This window comes from Bufo bufo, chromosome 4 (genome assembly GCF_905171765.1).
Source record: "Bufo bufo chromosome 4, aBufBuf1.1, whole genome shotgun sequence".
NCBI classification, from domain to species: Eukaryota; Metazoa; Chordata; class Amphibia; order Anura; family Bufonidae; genus Bufo; species Bufo bufo.
Window position 1 is genome coordinate 136,596,221 of NC_053392.1, and position 18,385 is coordinate 136,614,605.

Here is an 18,385-nt window from a genome sequence, read left to right on the forward strand (position 1 = left end):
ACTGCGCATGCACCAGAGCTCTGATGAATGGCACAGGCATGAGATTTTAGGGGCTAGAGAGAGGACAATGCAGAAGTATGACCCTGTCAATTGAGATGGAGGGGCTGGCAGAGAAAGATGACGGAGCTAGGGTGAACAGAGTAGCTCAGGCCTGCCCTCAGTCCCCTTAACTTAATTGCATATAAATAATTCAGCACTGGGCCAAATAATAAAAGGTAGGATTATTTTATGCTGAGCTATCCCTACTAGACATTGTGCCTGGTTTTAAAAAGTGTTTTTTTGTTGTTGTTTTTTTTTTGCTGACAAACCCCCTTTAAGATTTATCATGTGATTAGGGCTGCAACAATTAATCAACATTATCGAAAATATTTGATAAACGGGATTCGTCATCAACGAATCCGTTATCGAATAATCGCCGATTCGTTGCTATGCGTGCGTCAGCGCTATGCCTGCGGGCCTTGAACTTTAAATCACCGCATCTTTATTACCTTACAATGAAGCTCCAGTAACAGGCAGAGCGGGCGGCGTAACGTCACTTACTCACGTGACGCACATGCTCCGCCTGCTTCATTCATAAAGTAGGCGGAGCAGGCGCGCCACAGATTCCCCTCCCCATAACAGTGCCATCCACAGATGCCCATAACAATGTCATCCACAGATCCCCCCCATAACAGCGCCATCCACAGATCCCCCATAACAGCGCCATCCACAGATCCCCCCCAATAACAGTGCCATCCACAGACCCCCCCCAATAACAGTGCCATCCACAGATCCCCCCCAATAACAGTGCCATCCACAGATCCCCCCAATAACAGTGCCATCCACAGATCCCCCCCAATAACAGTGCCATCCACAGATCCCCCCCATAACAGTGCCATCCACAGATCCCCTCCAATAACAGTGCCATCCACAGATCCCCCCCCAATAACAGTGCCATCACAGATCCCCCCAATAACAGTGCCATCCACAGATCCCCCCCATAACAGTGCCATCCACAGATCCCCCCCATAACAGTGCCATCCACAGATCCCCCATAACAGTGCCATCCACAGATCCCCCATAACAGTGCCATCCACAGATCCCCCATAACAGTGCCATCCACAATTTGTTTTAATATGGCCTTTGAACATAATTTTTCAAGTAAAATCATATAAACCCCTTTTTTTGCCATTTTGGTGTTTTTTCCCGATTAATTGATGAAATTATCGACAACTAATCGATTATTCAAATAATAGTTAGCTGCAGCCCTACATGTGATACAACCAATAGTAGGTCCTAGTAAGTAATAACTGTTTTATCTATGGCTTATTGAGCATCCTAGATATAGAACTTCTGTAGAAGATCAAGGTGAATTTATACCATGATCATCATTTACAAACCTTAGGGCTGAAGGGTTATTCCAGCCCATAAAAAAACACTATCCCAGGGGTTACACATGTTGTATAAAAGAAAAAAGAAAAAACCTCTACTTACCTCGCCGATCCCCCACCGCTGCCATTCAGACAGTGTCCAAGTCCACTTTTTACTTCTGTCTCGACATAGCAAGAAATGGCTGGGAGTGCTGCTCAGCCAATCACTGCCTGAGGCGGGTCATCACTGCAGCTAGTGATTGGCTAAATGTCATTCCCAGCCATTTCCTGCTATGTTGAGACAGGAGCACTAAGTGAAGTGCATCAGGGACCTGGGCATTGTCTGAATGACAGCAGCAGGGAATCTGATAGTATATGTTTTGTAATGTTTTGTGCTGAAATACCCCTTTAAATGGTCATCATGTGCTGAGCAAAACTTTAAAAAAAAAATAAAAAATTGTATAGTTTCCTCCATTAGTTTCTTAGGTCAAGTGACCTGATCACTTCTAACCTTAGTATGACTTCTCAATGCTTTTGGAAGCCATGTGTTTATTCAGTTTTCTTCGACTGTATTTTTGGTTGTGATCAATACTGTCCATTGATTTCTATAGGCTAATTGTCTGCAATATAATACTAACTCGCCAGAATGACTGGGCAACTTTGTGTGCGGCCGAACCTCCCATCCAATAAATAAAAGGTGCCTACAGGTTTAACAAGGACATTTGGTAAACAGACAGAAGCTTTTAACTAAGAGCAGATGGTTCAGCAGATTGTATGAAGTTTACTATAACAGGCGTAGAAGTTCACAGATGTAGGGTGCACCTTATTGTAGCCAAGTAACACTTTATCACTAAGCTCTTATATGCACATCAGCCCCTGCCCCCAGTGGTACTCAGTCCAATGTCCATATATCATTTTAATTGGCTTGCTAATAAAGTTCTGCAATATTCTGTGTCTACCAGAAACTAGTGTACCCAAAAGAAAAAACTCAACGAGACTGGGTTTATAGGGACCTAAATGCGGCCTCTGAGAGTCAAACCTACGTTGCAGCCTGCATTACATTTGCTGGAAATCAAAATCAGGATCCTACAGATGCATGGCGAGCTACTTGAAAGTACATTACAGCATCACATTAAAAATAATAAAAAATAAATCAAGGTTACATTTGTGCAAAAACCTAATTTTGTGAGGAATCCTTATGATTCTAGGTTTTATTATAAGTTTACACATTCCTACCAGAGTAAATGCATTGGAGTCATTGAGAAGTCCATCTGCCCTAATTGGAACAGTATTTCTAGAAGGTCTGGATGAGATTATTTTTTTCTTATTTAGACATGGTCATGGCAGGCAGCCTAGTAGAGCCAAGGGTTTTGAGGGCTCTGTGATAGATCTATTGCAGACACTGTGACCCTGGGTATGGTGTTTAATGGTTAACCCTTTCAAGACCGGGTGATTTTCCGGACTTTATTTATTTATTTTTTATTCTCAGATTTCCCAAAGCCATAACTTCTTTATTTTTTGGACTCAGTCGTATGAGGGCTTGTTTTTTGCGCGACAAGATGCACTTTCTAATGGCACCCTTTACGGCTGCATACAATGTGGTAGGAAGTGGGATTTTTTTTTAAAATGGGCTGGAATTCAAAAAAAAAAAAAAAAGCACCATTATATATATATTTTATTTTATTTTTTTACACGGTTTCTTAGGAGGTAAAACTGACCTGTTACTTTTATCCTCTAGGTCGGTACGATTACAACGATACCACATATGTATACTTTTTCTTGTGTTTTAATACTGAAAAAAAAATTACCTTTGTGAGGGCTCACTTTTTGCGGGGCGATATGTACTTTTCATTGATATCTTTCTGGAGTGTGTATGGCTTTTTGATCACTTTTTATTAATTTTTTTGGGGGAGCTAAATTGCCCAAAAAAAGCGAATAGGCCATTTTGACTCCCCCCCCCCCCCCCATTTTTTTATAGTACGGGCATTTTTACATGCAGCAATTCCCATGATGTTCATTTTTTACATTATTTTTATTTTAGTTTTAGAGTGGTCTGAATTTTTCATTTTTTTTTTTATATTTAAAAAAAACGCACTCCAATCATCGTTTCTGGGCAGCAGATCCTGCGGTCTAAACAGCGATTTGCTGTGCAGAAACAAGGATTCTGTATGAGGATGAGCGATCGCTATAGCCACCCCTCGTCCTCATACTGTGAAGCAAATCGCTTCCCGGCCATTGGCTGTAACATCGGGACCTGTACACTAAGGGCTATATTACACCAACAGATTATCTGACAGATTTTCTGACCAATCATCGGTCAGATGTCCGTTTACACACACAGATCTTTTGTTATACACACCAACTATCGGTCTGATTGGACAGAAATTGGTCGGATAATCTGTTGGTGTAATACAGAAGTACTTTCCTATGGAGCCCTGCCACATTTTGAAAGTAACGTGCGGCAGCCTCGTACCACTCCCGAGTACAAAGGCTGCCGCACACTACATCCAGCTCCCGCGATCCTCGCCTGGGGGGAGCCGGTACAAGTCCAGGAGCATGTGCTCCCAGTCTTTAACCTCTCAGATGCCATTGTCACATTTGACCACGGCATCTGAGGAGTTAAATGTATGCGATCAATGTTATCACCCAACTGTTATGGCACTCGCTCATGAGCGGGCACCATTTTTAAATGCTAAATTGCAGATGTAAATTTAAGTGGGGCGGTCAGAAAGGGGTTGTCTCACTTCAGCAAATAGCATTTATTATGTAGAGAAAGTTAATACAAGGCAATTACTAATGTATTGTGATTATCCATATTGCCTCCTTTGCTGGCTGGATTCATTTTCCCATCACATTATACACTGCTTGTTTCCATGGTTATGACCACCCTATAATCCAGTTGCAGTGGTCGTGCTTGCACACTATAGGAAAAAGCGCCGGCCTCTCTGGTGGTAGCTCACATAAGCCAAAGCTTTTCCCTATAGTGTGTGTAACGCCCCAGAGGTGCATTACCACCTTTAACGCCTCTCCACTATCTTCTATGGTTAATATAATGTCATCAATGCACTTATTTCCAGGTCCTGCAAAATGTGTATATTTATTTCTATGCAACTGTTATTTTTTATATAATGTGCCTGTTTCACCAGCAGATGGCGGAAGTAATGGCAGAGCTAGTTTACCTGGAATGGAGCCTTTCTTTCCATTCTAGCCCTCTCTAGAGAGGGAGGAGTTTAGTGAAAGTCAGTCTAACCTACCCCTTCTACGGGAAAGGTTGAGTTGAGAGTACCCCCACTAAGGGGAAGGAAGCAGGCCCTCGTCCCTGCTAAAGCCAAGCCAGCAGAGCACCATCAGCTATGCTGGACCTAGAGGCCCATGCTACAAGCCTCAGGAGCCAGGAGTAAACGTTCCCTGGATAAGAGAGATAGAGAGATAGAGAGAGAGAGAGAGAGAGAGAGAGAGAGACAGAGACAGAGACAGAGACACTACAGAAAGCGAAGTACAGCAGAAAGGAAAATTTTCTATTTAATCCTGTCAGAACAGCAGAGTCAGAGAGTAACTGATGTAGCAGAGCAGAGTGTGTTTGCCTGCCAGAATTCATGCCAAAGCCTGCTGGTAACCAAGATAAAGCTGGAAGATTGTTCTCTGATGAAAGTTTATTCAAGTAAAGCTGTTATCAAGTTCATCACAAGGTCTGGACTCAATTTATTTCTTCACCGCACCATTCAACTACCCTATTTTCCTGCAACGGATGTCCACGCCTGGGGTTTCAGTGTATCCAGGTAGGAGCACCGTGACAAGTGGAACGCCTTTAACGGACATTAGGTCACCCTACACCATTCTGGCATTCCTACTCTGGGTACCAACCACCAGCATCATCTACTTAAGGGGACTCTGTCCCTTGTTGCTTCAATGCAACTGGTGTCATGACAAAAAACTTATACATTAAGGGACCCCGAGTAGTGAACACCACCCCCGCCTGTTGCATGTGCAAGCACAGCCAAACTCTTTAAAGGTTCACTACCTGGGAGCGGACCACAGGCCATAAACAGTACTGTACTCCGCTCTCTGTGGAGAGCCCAGGAAAAAATGCAGGGACGTAGACCTCTTCCTGGGTTTAGGCTTTTTTTTTTTTGTAAATCTCTGTGAGCTAAATACATGAGCAGCAGCATAAATGTTACTGATAATTTGCTAAAATGTATCAGTCTGAAGTTTAGGCTGTTTAGCTCACACAAAATGGCCCAAAATAAATGCGATTGTGTCCACTGCTCAACCAAGAGTAGAGATGGCCACACACCTCGGGCTACTGCCACACTAGTGTTTACATTTTCGGCAGAGGATCTCAATACTGAAGAAAAAAACACGGAACTGAAGAGAACGGGGTGCACCAGAATGCGTTCCCATACGGTTTTCTTTCAGTCATGGGATGTGGAGAAAAACGGGACACAATAGACACAATAGAAAAGGGATCCGTTCCCCATTTACTTTCAATGGAGTTCAGGACGGATCCGTCTTGGTTATGTGAAAGATAATACAACCGGATCCATTCATAACGGATGCAGATGGTTGTATTATCAGTAATGGAATCGTTTTTGCTGATCCCTGTCGGATCAGTGTGAAAGCAGCCTTAGACAGAGCTCAGCCGAACCCTCATACAGCCGACAGCTATTCCTCCCGACACCCGCCCTCACTTAGCGATCTGTGCCGCCAGCTCCTCCTCTCCTTATGATTGACATGATCCTGCATAGTCATCTCGTCTGGTCCTGTCAATCAAAAAGGAGAGGAATGGGCTGGCAGAGGAAGGAAGTGCACCAAGTGGCTTGGGCCCGCCCTCAGTGCACTTACCTGCTCATTTGCATATGGATTAAACATACTTTGTCTCCAGAACGAAGCAATAGATCGCCAAGTTAAAGGTGTCATTACCCACAGCTGAGCTAGCCCTACAAAACATTGCGCCTGGGTTATCAGGGAATTTCTTCTGCGCCCCCCTCTTTAAGTGGGTTTATATAGGTTACACTTTAATAAATAGGCTGCTGTGGGTAATAATTGTACACGTCACACAGCGGTGTCGGGGGTTTCTTATTTACAAAGGATGGAACAGTACGTTTCTTATTATTCTACGAGATCTCATTTTAGTAAATGTATCCGTGAAAATCTATTAATCAGTTTAATAAGACGCAGGCGGCCTTTTTTTCGTTTTTTTTTGCTGGTTGCTGGTCACTCTGGCGACTATTATATACCTATAACAAAATACAACCAAGAATTCCCTGCTCTTCAGCCGCACAGATACAGATCTGCTCGCTCGTCCCTGGCGATTATTAGCTCATTGCTGGATTTCTTCTGCATCTTTACCCTTTTAGCTGGAATGAGGAAATTGGCAATCATAGGGAGCGAAGCACATTCCCTGCATAGAAAACACAGGAAGAAACCTTTGGCTGTGACTCCGGTACCTCCAACAGACGTTTCTATGGCAACAAAACCAGAGAAGACACTGGGCTGACGAAGTCACTAAAAATAAGTCTGGCTGGAGAAGAAACATAGAAAGTGAGCGGGAGCAGGCACTGACAGATCGCCTGCGTAGTAATGGCGTAGGTGCGGGTCAACCTGACAAGCGAGCCCTTCCTCGTATATACACAAGTACATGAGGAGAATTATAAAAAGGATCGGTTCCACGTCCCCTGCAATTCTGTGGAGGTAGATAGACATGACAGATAGATAAACTAGATTAGACAGATGAAATAGATAGACTCTTATATCGAGACATAGATAACCAGACAGATGAGACAGACAGATATAAGAGAGAGACAGATGAGACAGACAGGCAGATGGACAGACTGAATGACAGGGAATGAGGTGAACCTTCCCAGTAATTGCCTGATCATTGATCCAAGGTTGAGCTGCATTTACATACAGCAATGATCCCCTCTGTATGGGGATGAACGATCACTACTATGCTCGTTTGTCCCCGTACAAATTCATTGTTTGCCAGTGCTGCAAGCCCACAGGGGGAGAGCCTGGAGGAGGAGAGTGGTAGTTGTGACACTGATAGGAGTTGTGGTTAGCGGTGGCTGTTCTCACCCCAATGCTCTCGGGGCATACCCTGGTATTGGGCCTCCTGCCTGGTGTCAGTTGGGCATATGCGGGCATCGGCCGTGTGCACCCTGCATCACAGATGCGGACCCATTCACTTGAATGAATCCGCAATCCGGAAGGTCCGGTGTGGAACGGAGAAACGGAAACCCCTAGGAAGCACTATGGAGTGCTTCAGGGAAGTGTCTGTCCGTGCCTCCGCACCACAAGTTAAATGGGTCTGGATCAGTGTGGAATCCACACTGATTTTGCCCGTGCATTGGGGACCACAAATTGCTGTCCCCAATGCACGGTGCGACCGAACAGCGGCTGTATGCATGAGCCCTTAAAACGTGGCTCTAAACTTTCTGTGAATGTTACTTCTCTTCCCCCCAGGGGTAATCTCTCAGGGTAGGCTCACACATGTAGGTCTTGCGTCTAGCCCATCACCCTGGAATCTAGGCCAAGACTGCCAGTGTTAACTGTTTGTTTCCCATACACAACCATTTGGGAGTGCATAAAGAAATGAGTGCTTTTAACATTAAAGGGAGTCTGTCACCTAATCTGAGCCTTTTAGACCGCTCAGATCAGGTTATAGACTCCTTTGCCCACATTACAATGGTACCTTTATTTGTGCTGTCCCTCGCCGAGATCTTTCAAAAAAGACTTTTAAAACTTATGCTAATGAGGACAAGTGTGGAGCGGCGCAGGAGCGGGATTTGTGAGGGAGAGGAGGAGGTAATAATAGGAAAGGAGGGCGGGCCAGAGGGGTGAAAGAGGTGTGGTTTTCTGGGCACATCGCCGAGGGGCCTGGGCACTTACTGCAGTAACGCCGCCTCTGGGCACTTGCCAAACTCATTAGCAAAAGTCTTTTTTGGAAGATCTCAGCGAGGGACGGCACAAATAAAGGTAACATTGCAAAGGAGTCTATAACCTGATGTGAGCGGTCTAAAAGGCTCAGATTAGGCGACCGACTCCCTTTAAATCATCTGCTGGGTCACTGAATCAGCAGCACATCTCCATTTACAAAGGGCGATGTGCCATCAGTAAGCCATAATCTTATGTACCACATAAATGTTGTGATCACCCTGCTCATTTGTCAGGTGATCAGTGGCATATATACATGAGGCAATTATCGGGAACGAGTGTTTGTTCAAATGCTCATTCCTGATAATTGGCCCATTTCTCAGCTCATGTACAAGGGTCATAGCACATCTAGAGAAGATGGGTTTCAGATTAGTTTCTTGAAAAGCCCCTCTTTGAACATGGGAAATATTGAGAGGGGTATAAGTGTAGGTAGGTGTTCTGAACAGGGAAAGGTGCAGGACTGTGGATGTTCCTAGGCGTTTAGGCTACAGCAGTGTTTCTTAAACCAGACTTTAAAAATCTGCAACAGTTTATGTCTTGAGGATTTCTCATAGTTTCAGTATAGTCAAGCTATGTATAATCATCTGTTCAGCACATGACTTGTTAGGGTTTCCTAGATTCAGATTTGAGAAACTTTGAATTAGTAAAAAGAAACTGCATTCAAGTATCGTTGACACATCGACTACTCCCGTCTCAGCTGAAGGTGGGTTTTGTGGCTGCTGAGAAAGTGTTTTACTCTATAATATAATCCATATCTGGGCCTCAAGGGCATACTCACCAACATTGTAGTTGGTAAATTCAGGGCATATAAACCCCACCCATGGGAACGCTCCCAAACCCACCTAGAACCTCCCATTGGTTTACACCCACAAGCTCACAGCCCCGGACAGCACAAATTTGCCGGGACTGTCTCTAAAAATGATGGGCAATCCTTGCAAATTAAGTCTAGTTGACAACTATGCGAGAGCAGTGTCGTGACTGTGTAATATAAGGGGATGTCAGGTTAGCTACCTTTAGGAGGTGAAGGCCAAAGGGAACTTGCCTTTTTTATTTTTTTTTGCACATTTTAAAATCTTATATGTTATATATATGTATATTAAAAGGGGTTGCCTCACCAAAGACAAATTTCAAAATGTAGACCCCCACATTATAGATGAATGGCCATCCAAGTAATACAAGGACAGCTAGCGTTTGCCAAAACGGGACCTTCTCCCATAGAGTGGCTCTCTGTTCTTAAACCTTGTCCCCAGCTGGGGACCTACCTGTATGACGCCTATATACTCCATTCAGTCCTCTCTGTGAAGCGAGCATAATGAATGTCAGTCCTTCTCTCCAGGGCCGATCCTAGGGTCACAGGCGCCTGGGTGCAGAAATATTTCTGGCGCCCCCACATGGGCGTGGTTATCTTACTAACTCCTCCCCTTTACAATGTTTCTATGGCAACAACTTCAGCCCCCAACTTCAGCCCCACCAATTTGCTTTGACAATAACTTAGTCAAAACCCAGTTTCTGACCCTTATGTTAAAACATAACTTTCATTTGATTGCTTTAATACCTAAAGGAAAAAATAATTAAAAAAAGCTGCTGTTTCTCTAGATGACCTTATGTTGATAGTAGTGGTAATAGAGTCTCAAGGGTCTATAAAAGCAGCTACACTATTTTTACAAAGCATTGAAACTCTATTAACACTACTATCAACATAAGGTCATCTAGAGAAACCGTAGGTTTTTATTTATTTTTTCTTTCTCTTTAGGTGTTAAAACATAACTTTAATTAGATTGCTCTAACACCTAAATGGGAAAAATAAGAATTTTAAAAACCTGCTTTTTCTAGTCTAGATGACCTTATGTTAATAGTTAATAGTAGTGTTAATAGAGTCTCAAAGGTCTGTAAAAATAGTGTAGCTGCTTTTATAGACCATTGCGACTCTATTACCACTACCATAAACATAAGGTCATCTAGAGAAACAGCAGGTTTTTAAAATAATTTGGGGGATCTGTGGATGACACATTGTTATGGGAGATCTGTGGATGACACATTGTTATGGGGGACCTGTGGAGGACACACTGTTATGGGGGACATTATACAGGGGTAATATAACTGAGGGGTATCAGGTAAATTATACAGGGGGTAACATAACTAAGGGGTATCAGGGTACACTATACAGGGGTAATATAAGTTATATTACCCCTGTATAATAATGTCCCCTGATACCCCTTAGTTATATTACCCCTGTATAATAATGTACACTGATACCCCTTAGTTATATTACCCCGCCCTGTATATTTTAACCTGATACCCCTCAGTTATATTATATAACTGAGGGGTATCAGGGTACATTATACAGGGGTAATATAACTAAGGGGTATCTATCAGGGTACATTATACAGGGGTAATATAAGTGAGGAGGGCTATCAGGGACATAATACAGGGGTGAGGGGTAAGATAAGTTATATTACCCCTGTATAATGTCTGATAGTAGCCTAGCCCTCCTCCTCAGTTATATTACCCCTCATGTACCCTGATACCCCTAGTTATATTACCCCCTGTATAATTTACCCTGATACCCCTCAGATATATTATATAACTGATGGGTATCAGGGTAATACAGGGGACAACAGAGGATTCGTAGCACTGTGGGACAGGGGGGGGTACATACTTCTTTTTTTATATGCCCTCACCTCACCAGCTAGCAGGCGGCCAGGCGCGCAGGGTACTCAGATGTAGCGTAACGTGACGTGACGTGACGTGACCTCAGCCTGCGCCGCACAGCACGCACTCCCTCTCTGCCTCCGGCGGGTCCGCCCCCCTATTTGAATACTAGCCACCGCCCACCGGCAGCCCACAGCCAGGTATTGTAAATGAACTGACCGTGCGGCGGGCGGCGTCAGCCAGCAAAACAGCGGGGGAATCAGCTGGGGGCCGGCACAGCTGAGTGAGCGGGCATTATAAAATTGTGAGCGGGGCGGGGCCACAATAATTGCTGCGCGGCCGCCCACCCGCGCAGCTTAGAGGGAACACTGGTCGTCACTGACATCCCGCTCGGCTCGCAGATTCCTCGGCGAATCGGCGGCTCGGCTGCTCGGCTTAAAAAAAAAAAAAAAGTCAAAAAAAAAAAAGTCCCGGCGGCTTGCTCGGCGCCTTTCGGGTGACAGCGCTGGGGTACGGCTGCACCCCGTGTAGGATCGGCCCTGCTTCTCTCCATACACTAGGCCATTACCATAGAAGTGAATGGAGTGGTGGGCCGAAATGTGCATTGCGGCTCCATTTAGAGTGAGGACTCATGTACTTGAGATCACTAGAGGTCCCAGTGGTCATACCCTGTGATCTGATATTTATTGCCTAACCTAGAAACCATACACACAAAAGTCAGACGGTGCACAGAATAGTCTCCGGGTGTTAAGCACGTGATGTGCCAACTGCATGAACCACCTTCATGTGTTACACATCTCCATTATTGGGGGCAATCTTCTATAATCCAAGAAAACAATCAGCAGTGTAATACGAGGTTATCCAAACCACAAGTACGAGGAAGAAGAGAAATCCCATAAGCTCAGTGGGAAAAGAGGGGCAGATTGACAATTCCCCAGAGGGGCCCAGTGTGGATCAGATCACTTCAGTGTCATAAGACTGACCTGTGAACGTTTCCCTGAGGTGTTTTATATATCATTATTGTTATAGTTTATTGTAGGAATCATTTTTCACGTGAAAGTTTCATTACCTATTAATAAAATCAGAGTTTACAGATATCAGACTTATATCTTCATTAATCTTATTTATATGCAAAATTTTGTGTATGTATATGTATTCCAATTAAAATTAATTTAACCCTTTAAAGCAAAATGACCTACATGTATATTCCAGAACTGTGCTGTACCATTTACATCCTCGAAGACCAGAGGGGCACAGCTGTTCCCATGAGATCAAGAGTGGGGTGATTGACAGTCACTCCTGAGCCAACATCCAGGTTCAGAATCAACTTTGATCACAAAAAAGCCTTAAAAGCCAAAATCTACTCAGATCGTAAGGCCTCTTTCACATGGGCGTCCCGGATTTGCTCTGTGTGCATTGCGGGAAAACCGCGCAAGTAGGCACGCAATTGCAGTCAGTTTTGACTGCGATTGCGTTCCAATGTTCAGTTTTTTCCACGCAAGTGCAATGCGTTTTGCACGCGCGTGAAAAAAAACTGAATGTGGTACCCAGACCCGGACTTCTTCACTGAAGTTCGGGTTTGGGTTATATGCAGTGATGGCCAGTTCGCATTGTTCGCCCACGAACATTTGCGGGCTGCCATCTTTTTTCACAAGTCCTTACTTGTGCCTGTGCGCGAGCCGGTCAGAAAACAAGTGCGGTCAGCGGGAGCAGGCAGTTCCGAGAACAGCCACCGGGGCCTTCATCGGGCTGTTCTCGGAACTGCCTGCTCCCGGTGACCGCATTTGTTTTCAGACCGGCTCGCGGCACAGGCACAGGTAAGGGCTTACTTGTGCCTCGCCGGACTTGTGAAAAAAATATGGCAGCCCGCATATGTTCGCAGGTGAACAATGCAAACTGGCCATCACTGGTTAGGTGTTCTATTCATTTTATTATTTTCCCTTATAACATGGTTATAAGGGAAAATAATAGTATTCTTAATACAGAATGCTTACTAAAATGTGGATTGAGGGGTTAAAAAATAAAAAAAAATAACTCACCTCATCCACTTGATCGCGCAGCCGGCATGTCTTCTTTCTTCTTCTTTCAGGACCTGCAAAAGGACCTTTGATGACGTAATCACATTCATCATGAGGGGAGCGTGGTGACGTCAGCGCAGGTCCTGCTGAATAAAGATAGAAATCTTCTATCTTCATTCAGCAGGACCTGCACTGACGTCACCATGCTCCCCTCGTGATGAACGTGATTACATCATCAAAGGTCCTTTTGCAGGTCCTGAATGAAGAAGAAAGAAGACGATGCCGGCTGCGCGAACAAACCGATGAGGTGAGTAAATTTTTTTTTTTTATTTTAACTCCTCAAGCCACATTTTAGTAAGCATTCTGTATTAAGAATGCTATTATTTTCCTTTATAACCATGTTATAAGGGAAAATAATACAGTAAATTGACTTTATCAATTTACTAACATCATCTCCTAGCAACCATGCATTAAAAAAAAAATCACACTTGCTCATAGGTTGGTATTGCAGATCGGCATCATTGAAGTCAAAGGGACTGATCTGCAGTACCATACACAACCTATGGATAGGTGTGTTGCTATTTTTTATTTTATTTTTTGTATTTAGAAGAAATCGGACATTTTTTTTCTAATCCTAGACAACCCCTTAAGAGGTTGTAGGGGTTTCAGAGTTTTGTTTTTTTCTTTATCAATAAAACGTAGAGGGCACTCCCACAAAAAAAGTTCTAATCCTAGACTAACCCTTTAAGGGGTTTCACAGTTTTGTTTTTGTTTTTTTAAATTAACAAAACCTAGAGGGTACTCCCACAAAAAAATGTTCTGTCTCCCTCGTTAGTAAATGTGCTGGTGTAGATAATCGTATGTAACAACCTTACATATGGATTTATTGATGGAATGAGACTCATTGAATCCCACATCATCTGCTGTGTGAAGAGGAAGTCAGTTTCTCTATTCATTCCGATGGAAGCCTCGATGTCTGTCTCATAGGAATGAAGAGAGTTACTGGCTTACTGTCCACACAGCAGATGATGTGAGATCCGTTGAGTCTCATCGGGGGTCACATGATCTGTCAAAAGTAACGGACACAGAAAATACATCAATAAACCCATATCTAAGGTTATTAAACATATGATTACATACACCAGCTCATCTAGTAACTGGATGGGGGGGAGGGGGTGTAAAAATAAACAATTTTGAGTGTAACATTTAAAATTTTTAATCACCATCACTGACTTTTCAGGCTGAACAATGCTTCGTGAAGCTATGACTAAATGCTGCTCAGCATGAAACGCGTTAGCAGTTCTTGACTTTTAGATTTGAGTTGAATAAAGTCAATAGTTTTAATGGAGTGCTGGACTTCTACATATTTGGCTGTGACTAGCTTTTATGGGTTTATAACCTTCAATGAACAGTGCTCTCATTCACAGAGGGCAAAAACACAGCTTTAAAATGTGGGGAACTGAAACGCAGAGTACATTGGAAAGTTGTGGAACTTCTTATTTAAATAGTGATTTAAGAAGTTGTCCCAAAATGTAAACTGTGTCTGATTGGAGTTTGACTGCTGAGCAGACCTCCTTCAGTCCCCAGAGAGCTGAATGGGGTGGCAGTGCGTATGCTCGGCTGCTGCTCCATTCCTGATGGGGACACATGAACCCGTTCTTATGATCGGTGGAGGTCCATTCAGCCTCACAGAAGTAAATAGAGTTGGACGTACATGCCCTACTATCCCATTCAGAGAGGAGATCTCTGGTTCCCAGGATCAGAGCTGTAACCGTCACAGATGCCGGAGGTGTGACTGCAACCAGGCTCCGAGGGGGTGGGGGCCCAAGGCGCATCACAGCTGCATGCTATCTTTTCTCTCCATAAGCCCTCTGGGCAGTGTTGCCCGAGTAAGGGGGGGCCCTGGTCCAAAGTTTTCCCTGGGGCCCATAGGAGTCTAGTGACGCCACTGTCCAGGATCATGGGGAGTCCCAGCAGTCAGACCCCCGCAATATGTTATTCCATGGATAGGTGCTAAATAATTTGGGTGGAATACCCCCTGGATTCCAGTGCTTGTTAACACTGTATTCAGTGTCTATATGATGATGAATTCAAGAAAAGTTAAATAAAGTAACGCCGATTTGGGACTGTTCATATTAATCATATGAAATGAGTGGATGAAGCAGATTACATGCCATACAGATCCTGGATAGGTCATCAGTACCTGATCGGTGGGGGTCCGACACGTCCGGGACCCTCGCCGATCAGCTGTTTGTGAAGGTACCGGCACTCACAGTAGTGCCACGGCTTTCTTGCAGCTTTGCCTAGGCCAGTGACGTCATATTCATCGGTCACTTGACCTAGGCGCAGCTCAGCCCCATAGAAGTGAATGGGGCTGAGCCGCGATACCAAGCACAGCCGCTATACAATGTATGGAACTGAGCAGAGAGAAGGCCGCGGTGCTGACAGGATCAGATACTGACGACCTACAAAAGGGGATAAGACTCAGAAAACCCCTTTAAAGGAAGGACTGAATTTCATGACTTGAGCTTCAGAAATGTGTGATACTTACACACCAGACTATGATCAGTCGTCTTGCGATAAAAGAATCTATATTCCATAAGGTAAAAGGAAGGAACGTGATATAAAATATTTCCTGGCCCAGTGCGGCAGCAAATCTGAAGAGGTAGTACAGCAAGTAGTTGTGGACCACATACTTTTTCTCCCGACCCTGCAAATAAAGAAAACAAGGACATTTTATGGGTTCATGATGGGAAAAAAGATCTAGAAAACTACCAGGAAATTGATCATCCCCCAATGCCAGCTTTCTGGCTTTAAAATTGTGAAAAATCTGGTTTTGCAACTGTATAACCGACACGGCACTCTACAAGTTTCCAAAAAGAGGGTATGGCGAGGTGCGGGTGTGTGTGGGCACTGAACCTGGCACATACAGTAGAAACTGGCAAAAATAATGACTGAAATGTGAAAATCCTGTGAAAACCACAAGATTCCCCACTTTGTCTCCATGGGTTTACTCCAAGGCTGAGCTTCATACAACCTTTGGTCTCCTTCATGCATAAATTTGGTTTGCTTTTTTATTCAGTGCAAGAGAAAAAACAAAACACTTTTTTATCCTTTGACATGCTTTTTTATGACGTTTTTGTAGCATTTTTGCAGTTTTTTTTTAAATAGTGTGTTTCAACGTATTGTTTGTGGCCTTTTTTTTTTTTAAAGCCATGCTTTCTGAAATAGGAAAGTATCTATACCTCAGTGATGTCACTACATCTGTAAATGTCTTAAAAAAAATGTCATTGGAAAAAAAAAAGCTGTATAGAAACGCCATAAAAGGCAATATACACAGACATGCCAGCAAATGAGACTGCAACGTAAAACAAAAAAAACAACAATGCAAACATGAAAGAAAAACACCAGTAAAATGAAAATAAAATAAAATCACAGATTTCTACTGCTTAATTTCCTAATTCCTATAGACTTACTGCCATCTACCATCTAGAGGTTTTTTTTTATGTACTAAAAAAACGCACGTAAAAAAAATTGCAAACACAGCAAAAAATATAAATCCGCCCCAATACTGTTTGAAAATTAGAGTTCTCCAGAAATGTCTTTCGGGTTCATGCATACGACCATAGTTTTGATCAGCATCCGATATGCATTTCTTGCGGATCAGATGTGAACCCATCCCTCTCAATGGGACCTCAAAAGATGCCCGTGTGCTGTCCGTATCTGTATGTCCATTCCACGTCACCACAAAAAATAGAACATGTCCCGTTCTTGTCCGCTTGTGAACAAGGATAGGAAATTTCTGCAGGAGAAAAAAAAAATGGCTGCATGCACTCGGCCAGTGTCCATGTTTCACGGATCCACGATTGGTGGACCGCAAAAATGTATACAGTTTTTTGAAGGAGCCCTTAGTCAATAAATCTACATCCGTGAGGGTCCAACAGCTGGGACCTGCATCACTCATAAGAACAGAGACCCCCATAACCCTAAAATTAATGGAGCGGCAGGTCAAGCATGTGGACTGCCACTCCTTTCATTTGCCATGAAACTGTCGGAGATAGCAGAGTACAAGAGCCAACAGTTCCATAGAGATCAAGGGACTGGCAGTCCACATGTTTGACCTGTGCTCCATTTATTTAAGGGCCATGGGGCCCCATTGTTGGATTCGTGGGGGCCTCAGCTGTCCGACCCCTTCTCATCTAATAGTTATTCCACATCCTGTAGTTAAGGGAAAACTACATTTAACCAAAATACCCTTTAAAGAAAACCTGTCACCATGAAATACAGTGCAATCTGCAGGTTATAGAGCGGGAGGAGCAGAGCAGATTATTATATAGTTTTATGGGAAAAGATTCAGTAAAACTTGTACTTCATTCATTTATGCTCTTTTTATACATTGGAGTCATGTGGGCGGTCCTATCAGTGATCGACAGCCATCCCTTTATACTAAGTCCTCCAGAATTAGCTGTCAATCACTGATAGGACCGCCCACATGACTCCAATGTATAAGAAGTGCAGAGGCTAAATGAATATATGACAAGTTGTATTGAATCTTTTAACATAAAACTATATATCAATCAGCTCGTGCTGTCTGCAGACCTATAAAGCACAAGCTTGCAGCTAAGATGTGCGAAGAGGAAGATCATGGCCGGTTAGCTCCAGACCCTGGTTATATTGAAGAAGGCAATAGTAATCGGATGAAGACATCCAACACTTGTTCTAGCATTAGAAGGGGTTAAAACACTGCAGAACTTTATGGTGTATGGGAATGGCACTCAGCCGCCCCTCTGGTGTATGGAATAGCTACCTACACTGCAGAAGGGATGTTGAGTCTTGTAGTTGACTGGACATCATCCTGCTACTTAGGGCTTGTTCACACGAACGTGCGGCAAATTGCGGATCCGCAAAACACGTATGCCGTCCGTGTGCCTTCCGACGGCCCTTTATAGAAATGCCTATTCTTGTCCACAAAACGGACAAGAATAGGACATGACTCGTAATTTTTGCGGGGCCACGGAACGGAGCAACGGATGCGGACAGCACACAGTGTGAATGGGTCCGCAACCGAGCCGCAACCAAACCATGGTCGTGTGAATGAGCCCTTAGGTAAAGGTGATTGCACAGAGGACTACTAATTATTTGTGCCATAAAAATCTCTTTAAAACATTTATTTTTATAGTTTTTAATTGCATATTTGATACAAAGTATGCTGACGGAACCCTCTCACAGAGATTTATCTTCCAAGGTAACAAAGGATCAAGCATATTAATATCCAACACATGCCAGATTGCCACACCCCAACATCTTCCTCGGGGAATGTTCAGGAGGCGCCATATACATTAGGCCTTCTTTTCTAATGTGCACAGTCAGCTTATGAAAGCTCATTGACAAAAGCCATGTTCCCCAACTTCCCCATAAATATGCCCCTGTGGT

General features: G+C 43.7%; 1 protein-coding gene across 1 annotated transcript in view; it reads right to left on the reverse strand.

Annotated features, from left to right (window-relative positions):
- SGPP2 (sphingosine-1-phosphate phosphatase 2) overlaps nt 1–18,385 on the reverse strand; it is a 65,771-nt gene that overhangs the window by 8,991 nt on the left and 38,395 nt on the right. The window contains exon 2 of the mRNA XM_040427994.1: nt 15,504–15,662. Within this exon, the coding sequence (XP_040283928.1) occupies nt 15,504–15,662 (159 nt within the window). The remainder of the gene's footprint in view (nt 1–15,503; nt 15,663–18,385) is intronic.